The sequence below is a fragment of the Cebus imitator genome, unplaced genomic scaffold (genome assembly GCF_001604975.1).
Source record: "Cebus imitator isolate Cc_AM_T3 unplaced genomic scaffold, Cebus_imitator-1.0 Scaffold83, whole genome shotgun sequence".
Classification (NCBI taxonomy): Eukaryota; Metazoa; Chordata; class Mammalia; order Primates; family Cebidae; genus Cebus; species Cebus imitator.
The window spans coordinates 5715025-5726503 of record NW_016107398.1 but is presented as its reverse complement, the minus strand read 5'-3'; the positions used below and the strand labels follow the sequence as shown (position 1 = coordinate 5726503).

The 11479-nt window shown below is 43.3% G+C and overlaps 1 protein-coding gene across 2 annotated transcripts in view; it reads right to left on the bottom strand.

Moving 5' to 3' along the window:
* Positions 1 to 4291: 4291 nt before the first annotated feature.
* The window catches only part of MTHFD1 (methylenetetrahydrofolate dehydrogenase, cyclohydrolase and formyltetrahydrofolate synthetase 1), a 74187-nt gene continuing 66999 nt past the window's right edge, over positions 4292 to 11479 (bottom strand). Inside the window, exons 25-28 of one of the 2 annotated variants that reach the window (XM_017533978.2) lie at positions 10684 to 10791; positions 9701 to 9853; positions 5968 to 6061; positions 4292 to 4542 (exon numbers count right to left, since the gene is read on the bottom strand). In XM_017533978.2, the coding sequence (XP_017389467.1) occupies positions 5972 to 6061; positions 9701 to 9853; positions 10684 to 10791 (351 nt within the window). In that variant the 3' untranslated portion in view covers positions 4292 to 4542; positions 5968 to 5971. The remainder of the gene's footprint in view (positions 4543 to 5967; positions 6062 to 9700; positions 9854 to 10683; positions 10792 to 11479) is intronic. The other variant, XM_037740450.1, reaches the window with a different exon arrangement.

Here is an 11479-nt window from a genome sequence, read left to right as displayed (position 1 = left end):
AAAAAAAAAAAAAAAAAAAAGAATTCAGGGTTGGACGCAGTGGCTGACTTTGTGAGGCCAAGGCAGGAGGATGGCTTGAGTCCTAGAGTTTGAGACCAGCCTGGGCAACATAGGGAGACAAAAAAAATTTAAAAATTAGCCGGGCGTGTGTGGTGGCACACCTGTAGTCCTGGTTACTAAGGAGGCTGAGACGAGGATCACCTGGGCCCAGGGGGTCAAGGCTGCTGTGAGCTGCTATTGTGCCACTGCACACCAACCTGGGCAACCAAGTGAGACCCTGTATCCAAAAAAAAAAAAAAAAAAAAAAAAAATTCAGTCAGCCTTGTTCATTCAGCAAACACGTCTATGAAAATGTTCTTCATATTTCTCTATGGGTTGCTAGCCCTGCTTTGTTGCCAGTTTTGAACTTTAAGCCAAAAGAAATCCATGATACTCATAAGCAATTGAGAACTATTCCTTATTGAGATCCAAGGTTTCTGAAAACTAGGAGACCTGGGAGTTTGCAACAATTTCAGACAAAAAATAAGATTAGCTTATTTAGGTGCAGACAGGGTAGAATAGCTGTCTTATTTTTATTTGGGACAGGATCTTGCTCTGTTGCCCAGGCTGGAGTGCAGTGGCACAATCCCTGGCTCAGTCCTCCACAGGCATGTGACTTCATGCCCAGCTGCTGCTGCTGCTTTTTTTTTTTCTTCCGGTAGAGACAGGGTCTCCTTATGTTGCCCAGGCTGGTCTTGAACTCCTGGGCTCAAATGATCCTCCTGCCTCAGCCTCCCAAAGTGCTAGGATTACAAGTGTGAGCCACCATCCCTGGCCTTGACTTGCCTTTCTTTTAAACAAAATTAGTAAAAGGGAACTGAAAGGCAGTTTGAGGTAAGAGGTGAATTTATTTAGTATTTGAAGGGCAAATTCGGACAGACTTCCTTAAGGTGTATTACAAACAAGTCATCCCTGACCTCCACCACACACATACACACACAGTCACTCACACAGAGTATAGCTCTGTAAATAACATACTGCACCATCGTTTTTCTTTAGGATATGACTAGAATGCAATGCCACATCTGTGTGTGTGCATGTTTAATGTATCCAGTACCTCATGCATGAAAGAAACCTGTCATTCCTGAGTTCAGGTAAGTGCCAGTGAAGACTGTTTTAAGCTATTACTGATACCATTGTCTACTATTCCATTAGTAGCTTTTCAGTATATAACAGGAAATAGGCTATAAATATATTTCTACGATCTGATAAACTATCCTACCAATAGCTTATCATGTTAATATCACCAGATACAGTGTGCCAGTAAAACAGCTTACATATTTATATGAGCAATACTCTACCGATCTTACCATTCGTTTCTCCCATCTAGGGCTCTACCCACAGCCTGGGCCTGTAGCTACCAAAGATGATTTATAACTCCTTGTTAATAGCTCTTACATTTCAGAGGCCTCCTGGGAATAAGCCCTCCAATCCCCTTCCCTGGGGCACCACTGAATGAACCTGAGGCTCCAGGTCTCTGGTGGTTTCATTTGTTCCTGGGCACCATGAGGGTTGCACAGAGGTAACACAAACTCAATAGTAATACTGTTGCAATCTGTTTAATGTGGCAGCACATAAATGCTATCTCTTTTGAATTAAGACTGTATGTACATCTTCAATGCACAGAAACAGCTTCTGAAGTGAGATCGGAGAATGTATCAATTTGTTTATCAGTAATATTACTAATATGGGGAAGGAAGGCATTTGCAGCTCAGAGAAGAGAAAGGGCACGGGAAGGCCAGTGATCTGGAGGGATTCAACAGCAAGGTAAAGGCACGAGACCTCTGCCAGCACATGCTGATAGTTACCCCAAGCACTAATGCTTCTATAGGTCTTTACTTTGACACAGGGTCTTGCTCTGTTGCCTAGGCTGGAGTGCAGTGGCCCAGTCATAGCTCATCACAGCCTCAAACTCCCAGGCCCAAGCGAACCTCTCACATCAGTGAGACTACAAGCATCCACCACCACACTCAGCTGAGTTCTTTTTAAGACAGGGTCTCATTGTCTTGTACAGGCTGGTCTTGAACTCCTGGGCTCAAGTGATCTTCCTGCCTCAGGCTCCCAAGATGGTGGGATTACAGGTATAAGCCACCATGCCCAGCCCCTACCAGTATTAAGGATTTAAACCCACATGGCTTTTGGCAATATAAGAAAACCTAAGTCCTTTAAGATGACCTTTAAGTCACCATATCTGACAAGACTGCATCCTTCCCTTGTCTATAAAATGAATTCCCAGCAAATCCCATTCCAGATGAACTTTCACAGGACATTTAAGAAATGTACCAGAAGCAGCTGGGCCCAGCAGCTCATGCCTGTAATCCCAGCACTTTGGGAGGCCCAGGTGGGAGGATCACTTGAGGCCAGGGGTTCGAGACCAGCCTGGCCAACATGGTGAAACCCTGTCACTACTAAAAATATAAAAAATTAGCCAGGCATGGTGGCACGCACCTGTAACCCCAGCTACTCAGGAGGCTGAGGTGGGAGAATTGTTTGAACCCAGAAGGCAGAGGTTGCAGTGAACAGAGATCATGCCACTACACTCCAGCCTGGGCAACAGAGCATGACTCTGTCTCAAAAAACAAACAAACAAAAAAGTATAGAAGCAATTAACTCTGTGCAAACAGGGCCTGGATGATGCTTTTCAAGAGGAACTGACATTATTGAGTGGTTACAATATACCAGGGTCTGTACAGAGCATCTTAGATGATGTGTTTGAATAATTCTAGAACCGCCCTCACGAGGTGGGTACCAACAGTGCTCCTATTTCCATGGTGAGGATGTGGAGGCAGGGAAGTGGGTGAGGCTCTATGCAGTAGAGCTGGGACTCTGCATCATGACCCCTCAGCCATATGCCTCTCAAGGCACCGCTATCATTTCTGTGGACTGTAAAACTGACTGTATTACAACACTGATGTGAACCCAGGCAATTAAAAATAATAAAACCAAGGTCACTGGGAAAAATACTGCTCTGCCAATATCGGCAGGGTTTGGCACTGGCACCAGTGGGATGCAGCATCCTCTGGAAAGAGTCATTGGAGGAAGATAAGGGGAAAAAGGGAAGGAAACAACTGGGAGAGGAAGAACAGAGACAGAGGATGCAGAACAAGAAGTGAAGGAAAAATATTTTCTTTTTTATTTAACAGAGACTAGCTTTGTCTCCCAGGCTAGAGTGCAGCGGCATGATCCTGACTCACTGCAGCCTCTGCCTCCTGGGTTCAAGCAATTCTTGTGCCTCAGCCTCCCAAGTAGCTGGGATTCTAGGTGCCCACCACCACACCCAGCTAATTTTTGTCTTTTTGGTAGAGACAGGGTTTTGTCATTTTGGCCAGACCTCAAGTGATTCACCCACCATGCCCTCCCAAAGTGCTAGGATTTCAGGCATGAGCCACGACCATGCCCAGCCAGAAGTGGAGGTAAAAAATATTAGGTTGGTTACCAACCTAATGTTTTAGAAAAAAGGAAGTCTGGGCCAAGCATGGTGGCTCATGCCTGTAATCCCAGCACTTTGGGAGGGCATGGTGGGTGAATCACTTGAGGTCTGGAGTTCGAGACAATCCTGGACAACATGATGAAACCCCATGTCTACTAAAAATCCAAAATTAGCTGGATGTGGTGGCGCATGCCTGTAATCCCAGCTACTTCGGAGGCTGAGGTAGGAGAATCACTTGAACCCAGGAGACAGAGGCTGCAGTGAGCCGAGATCGTGCCACTGCACTCCAGCCTGGGCAACAGAGGCTCTGTCACTGAAAAGAAAAAAGAAAAGAAAGTAAGTCTGTAGAGAAGGGTAGAGCCCAGGCATTTAGAAGAAACTCAATGAATACTTGCTGCACCAATAGAACAGAGGCTTACCTAAGGTTAGTGCCATATGACCACCCTTCCTAAAGACTTTAAACATAGAAAGTACTAAAGCCGTGACAGAAATGGGAATTCCAAGGAAGTTCAGGCAAAACTTGGTGTAAGCAATACTTCTTCAGAGTGGAAAAACAAAATTAAACAATATAGAAAGGTATAAGATAAAAAGGTAAGACATCAACTTCCAACCCAAACCTCTCAGGAGGTTCCCTAATTATGTGTCCTCTCAGAAATACACAAGCACGCATAAGTTTTCCCCTCTAAATACAACAGTATCATAAAGTGCACACTGCAACTTGCATCTTCAGCCCCAAGGGTCTGCCTGACAAATGAGCTCACGTATGATGACAGAGACCTGTGGCACAGTCTGTTAAGGCTATAATTCATATTGCAACACCAAGATGGCAAAATTATTTCCTTTTATTCTGTGGAACTTCACTAAAGTAAAGAGGCATGTGCATGATTTATGTTAATTTACACATGATGAGAATTAAGGCTGAAAAGGACTTCCAGGGAAACTCCTACTATTAACTTCAGATCTTCTGGGCAGGGGCTGACTTCTCTTGGCTTCCCTATACTTCCTAACTCCCAGTGGCCCTGAATAGACACTGGCCAGACTTTCAAAGTAGCTTCTTGAAGATGAATGATGATCTGGAAGGAAAAACAAACAAGAAATCAGTTTTCTCTAAGCACTGAAATGTTTCCTGTTCCTTCCATACAGCACCATTACCCACTCACATTGCCAAAGCTGTTAACATTGACATCCTTTCCTACACCAGCTCTTCTAGGGTCTGTCCATAAATGGACCTGAAAATGGTGCATAGCATTTCCATGGTACTATGTGAACACTGTTCAAGACCAGACCAAGCACTGAGCTGTGACTGCATTTCCAATATCACACATGCCCTCTCAAAGATTAGTGTTCTAGCATCAAATTACAGTTTGCTTCTACTTGGACCTTAACTTTCTCAAGTAATGCAAGAGCTTTTATTTTGTACTATTACCCTCTGATATCCTTGTCTTTTCTAACTTTTTCAGTTTTTCTTAGGTGTTCACCCAACCTGTCCCACACTGGATTTGTAACCCTAGGTCATTTGCATGGTTGTCAGAATGCTTCTTCACTAACGTCCAAATCAGGGTTCTGTTTCCCAAAACTCTTATCTTCTTTTTTCTTGGTTAATTCCTCATTTTGCTAAGTACATTGCTAAATAACTTCTTAGGAAGAGATGGGGGATGGTAAACGCTTGCATGTCTGAAAACATCCAGATAGATTCGGTGAGGTGTAAACACATGTGGAAAGTCATTTTCCCTGTGACCTTAGAGGATATTCCTCCACTTTCTAAAGCTTCTTGTTGCCGATAAGACAGGTGTTCGGTCCAGTTCTCATTTTTTGAATAGGGAAATCACTTTTTTCTTCTCTGGAGAAAGATGTTTAGGATTTTCATGTTTGATATTTTTGAAATTGCAGGAGGATGTGTCTAGGGATAGAAGTGCACACTGCAACTTGCTTCTTCAGCCCCAAGGGTCTGCCGAAGGAGAGACACATCCTGTTGAAATTTCAAAAATATCTAACAATGCAATGTCACTCATTGCAGTCAGTACTAAGCGTCCTTTCACCTAAGGCCCTAAGAACTGCTGGATTGGTCCTGTTTTCTTCTCTTTCCAGTTACACTTCTAAGACACTGACTAACTCTTGCCTTCTAACTACCTATTCAGAGTATACAGACTGTCAGCTGTTCCTGACCTGCAATGTGTCAATTCTGAACCCCAAGACTCCTTGGGCTGCAGCAGAGGGAGTCTAACCTCCCCTGCCGTTCCCTCTATAGTTTATTGGGCAGCAGTTTTCTCCCCTACACTGTCAACCATGCACGTCTTCCAAGAATGTGTTGAAATATAAATATTTCAATTAATTGGTTATTGCCAACTCTCATTCCTATCCCCTCTCCCCTCAAAACATTTCTGAAAAGAAACGTTTTGAAAGCATTAGAATGTGAATTTTTATAGTGTCAGTTTGAGCCCTATAATTCATAAGCTACATAAGGAAAAAAGCAAAGTTCTTCCCTAGTAACAACTTACCTGTTTAGAATAATCCATTCACCTGTTCTGTTTCAGGGTCCAAATCAATATCATAAAAACAGGGTCGGGTGGGGAGTCCAGGCATTGTGCTCATCTAGGATGTAAAAACGCATTACAAACAAACTTAAGCTGGCTTACGCCTATAATCCTAGGCTAAGGTGGGAGGATCACTTGAGGCCAGGAGTTCTAAACCATCCTGAGCAACATAGTGAGACGCCGATCACTACAAAAAATAAAAAAATAGGCTGGGCATGATGGCATGTGCCTGTAGTTGCAGCTACTTGGGAGGCTTAAAGCAGGAGGACCACTTGAGGCTAGGAGGTTGAGGCCATAGTGAGCCATGATCATGCCATTGCCTGAGTGACAGAGCAAGGCCGTGTCTAAAATAAACATAAAGTCATCTTTTATTTCACTTTTCCTTCAGATAGAAAGCCCAAAAGATAGATCACTTTACAGTTGTCAATAAAATGGGTACTCTTCTTGTTACATACTAAAAATCAAGTCACTGATCCTGTTATAAACTCAAACTTAGAAACTGATCCCAGCTGGGCATTGTGGCTTATGCCTATAATCCCAGCACTTTGGGAGGCCAAGGCAGGTGGATCACCTGAGGCCAAGAGTTCGAGACCAGCCTGACCAACATGGTGAAACCCCGTCTCTACTAAAAATACAAAAATTGGGTGGGCACAGTGATGTGCACCTGCAATCTCAGCTACTCAGGAGGCTGAGGCAGGAGAATCGCTTGAACCTGGGAGGTGGAGGTTGCAGTGAGCCAAGATCACGCCACTGTACTCCAGCCTGGGTGACAGAGCAAGACTCTGTCTCAACAACAGCAAAAAAGAAGCTGATCCCTCATGTCCTTCTGCAAACCAAACACTAGCCTTCACTATCATCTTCCATATTGATGGTGGTCACAAGTAGTAGCAGGAGGTGTTTCCACCTTCACCTTACAAGGACGAGTGCTGAGGAGTAGAGGAGTTGTTTACTCACCTCCTCAGCTCACGCTTTTTAAGACCAAAAGGAGGTGTAGGGCTTGTGTGCTTTTAAATTTTGTTTCATTCTGTCTTGCTAGCTGAGCTGCCAATGTGATTTTTGTTTCAGCAACATGATGGTAGGAGTTAGTATCCTTTAACTTGGGCCAAGACACTTTTGTACGTAATCTAGATGGTTTTATAATCACTATTCTTACTGGCCCAATATGGCCTTCTAAAACTAAACTTGTAATGCTTACAAATTATATTTGTACTCGCTGCTTTTCTAAAGACTCAGCTTTGACAAATTTCTGCTTAGATGCAAATTTGTATGGCTTGCAAGTGGAAACTCAGTATATTTTTATCTGTAACAATGTCCTATATAATGAATACACACAAGTTCCAAATTAAATCTAGACAGGAAAACAGCTTAGGTTACTTCTAAAATTTAACTATAAAAAGGTTATTAAAAAAGAATGAGTCATCTTCTGTAACAAAAGCATCATCAATACTTTAGAAAACCTCATTCCGACTGACTTCTGAATATCAGTCAATATTCCCCAAAACACATCACAGGAATCTGACAACTGGTTTATATTCTCATACTCTGTAAGAGGTAAGGAGGTGCTAGGTGTGAGACAAGTAGGAGAAAGGAAAGGATTGGTCTTTAGACCCAGCAGAAAAACCTAAAGATGACATTATAAAGATAAAAGACATCAATGTAGACATACATGTACCTGTCAGTAGAAAACCCTAAAGATGGTTCCCTCAACAGTGATTAGTAGGATTTTTGACATTTTCACTCATTCCCAAAGAGGATTTTCCCTCCTTAACATGGGTCATTGATAATAAATATACAAAAAAAGAAAATATTATGTGTACATACACATATATGAACCTAGATATAAAATTCTGAAAAGAAATCATCACACTTTGAATTAATATAGATAATATTCAAATAATCTGAGTCCCATTAAGGCCCCAACAGCAACTGGAAGGTGTTAGAATAGCGATGAAACCATTTGGTCATGTGTGGAAACATCTTGGTTCAAGTTAAACTTGAAGGGCTCTGACGCGTCCTTTGTTCTAAATGAGAACGTCTTGAGTTGGGCGGGCTGTGTCTGTCTCTACCTTACAGCCTGGGTCTCACTGGCCTGACTGCTTCCAGATTTGCTTTCCCCTCTACTGTTACCACCTTTTTCTTCTTGTGAAGATGAAAAGTGACAAGAAAGAGTATAGCTTTCAGATGGTAGTTGCTGACTACTTCTCCAGAAAGACCAAGACATATTCCTGCATTATTCAAGGTGCTGGGTAAAAATAGTGGAATATTTCTACCAAAAGGGGATTTCTGTAAATCCTGGAGACTGATGTACATCATAGCAAGGCTAAGCCTCCTGCTCTCTGGAGGGCTAAGGAGGTAGTGAGATGCAGGCATTTGTGCTAAGCACCACTGTGACGTGATGATGCTGCCTTACAACGTGAGCTGAGGGCAGCAGGGCTCTCACCTTTCATAATTTGTCCAAGGCCAAGATCCCAAGAGGTGAAAATGGATTAAGCTCTAATGTCCTGCGCTTTCAGCTCTATAATGCCATCTCTTACCACTTTCTCACTGTACTGAAGGAATGACATAAATCCAAAAGGAGATATTGGTTCTTTTCAATGTGTGTTGGTGTAGTTCAACATTTCAATCCTGTATTGCATGTAAGCACAATCTGCAGATACAGGATACGGGGCAGATTTAGGGGATAACCTAGATTCAGGATCCATGCTAACCTTGGAATAATGTCAGCCCAAACTATGATTATGTCCTTAAGCATCCCTCCCCTCTGCTTCTCTGTTGGCAGTATTCTACCTTGAATATGCATAAAATCTATAAGATAAGAAAGCACTGGACACCTTATTCACATTGAAGTGTAAATAAGCAACCTCACCTTTCATATCTCCAGGGTCCATTTGCATTTTAATGGGGGAAATTCCTTACTCAAAAATAATAAACTCCCTGAATTTCAGGCATAAGTTCTAGGCCTGTCAGCGAGACCATGGGGGTGTAAAACCTCTGTCCCTACCTCCTAGGGCTGTGGGAAACTGAGTTAATCTGTGTAAGGCTCCCAATAAACATTAACTGTGATTATATGTTAGCAGTACCCCAGCCTATCAACTGGGCTCATCCTAGATTAGTGAAGGGGCATACTGCCCCTGGGAAACAGAATTTTTTTTTTTTTTTTTTGAGACGGAGTTTCACTCTTGTTACCCAGGCTGGAGTGCAATGGTGCGATCTCGGCTCACCGCAACCTCCGTCTCCTGGGTTCAGGCGATTCTCCTGCCTCAGCCTCCTGAGTAGCTGGGATTACAGGCACGTGCCACCATGCCCAGCTAATTTTTTTTTGTATTTTTAGTAGAGACGGGGTTTCACCATGTTGACCAGGATGGTCTCGATCTCTTGACCTCATGATCCACCCGCCTCGGCCTCCCAAAGTGCTGGGATTACAGGCTTGAGCCACCGCGCCCGGCGGAAACAGAATTTTTTATTCAGTAGGAATAGTCATGGCATCATTCTTGAATTGACACCAAGATGGTCCACAGCAAGAGCTATATAGCTCCTGCTTTATAGCTTATGATCCACAGCAGTCATAATAGGCCTTATTCCAATTTTCTTCTGGGCAGTGAACTCTGCTCACTTGGCATTTGCTTGATGGTTTTGGCAACACACTTAAGACGATAAGCGTATATGCGCCCAGTCCTTCCTTGCAGCATGCACTTACCGTTCCTACTAAGGGGTACAGAAAACCAGCCCCGACGCTGGCACGGATGTCACGAATGGGCAGAACGAAGCCTGTAGGGACACCTTTTTGCTCTGGGTTGTGAGACAAGGACAAGTGTGTTTTGGCCATGCAGATGGGGAGATTCCCAAAGCCCTGGGGAAAGAAGAGAATAGAGAGAGGACAAATGAAAAGCTGACAACACAGCAATGACCATCTGGGCCCTGTCATTACATGGATTCTTCAATTTATCTTGAACATCCAACTCCTTTTATATACATCTATACCTCACTGTCCTCCAAAAACAACAACAAAAAAAGAACTCTGTTGGGTGAGGAGTTAAGTACAACTGTAGTCCACAAGTGAATATTTTATTTCCACCTATGGAAATAAAAATAAAACCAATTTAAAAAATTGTTTGGAGTAGATATGATAATAAAATTGGAGAGGGTCAGATGCAGTGGTTCATGCCTGTAAATTCCAGCACTTTGGGAAGCTGAGACGGGTAGACTGCTTGTGCCCAGGAGTTTGAGACCAGCCTGGGCAACATGGCAAAACCCCATCTCTACAAAAAATACAAAAATTAACCAGGTGTGGTGGTTTGTGGCTGTAGGCCCAGTTAATCAGGAGGCTGAGGTGGGAGGATCACTTGAGCCTAGGAGGCAGAGGCTGTAGTGAGCCGAAATTGCACCACTGCACTCTAGCCTGGGTAATGGAGCCAGACCCTGTCTCAAAAAAAAACGGAGAAGTTCTCAATAATTTGGTAAGACATCCCATATTTCTTCATGGATTTCTACGCATTCATTTATCACCTATATGAACCAGGAACTGTGCCGTCTAATCCAAACCCAGCATTTCAGAGGAGAGAAGGCTACCACCCAGAGAAGTGAAGTAACGGCTGTTGGCCAGGCTGGGAGGACCCAGGGATTGTGACTGGAAGGCCTGCTTTGCAAAGAGTTTGAAGGACAAACTAACCAAATATCTACCTGTTTTGTGTAGACTTCAGCTTTATGTTGAGCTTCAGGGAGTAACTCAATGTCGTCTGCCCCGTAGATCTTCTGTGCGATGATCCTGATTTTATCCTCAACTGGGAGCTAATGAACAAGAGACAAAGTCATGGTCCAGACATAATGACTGGAAGTATGAAAGGACATTTAACCAGGACATGGCCACGTTCTAGGTCAGAGTCCCTAAAAGGGGCAGAAGATGGTTTTTATATATATACACATATGCAAATAGTTTGAGGTTGATTGGATTAGGAAGACTTTCTTTCTTTTTTTTTTTTTTTGAGACAAAGTTTCCCTCTTGTTGCCCAGGCTGGAGTGCAATGGCACGATCTCAGCTCACCAAAACCTCCGCCTCCGGGGTTCAAGCAATTCTCCTGCCTCAGCCTCCTGAGTAGCTGGGATTATAGGCATGCACCACCATGCCTATAATCCCAGCTACTTTTGTATTTTTAGTAGACACCCCCTGACTGATTTTGTATTTTTAGTAGAGACGGGGTTTCTCCATGTTGGTCACGGCTGGTCTCAAACTCCCAACCTAAGGTGATCCACCCACTTCTGTCTCCCAAAGTCTTGGGATTATAGGCATGAGCCACCGCGTCCTGCGAGGAACACTTTCTTTTAATACCAAGCCTCAGATTTTATAAGTGAAAATGTCCCACAGAGGTAAAGTTTTTATATCTACATATACAGATATATATATATATGTATATACAGAGAGAGAGAGACAAAAGGAGGCTGGGGCAGGAGAATCACTTGAACCCGGGAGGCGGAGGTT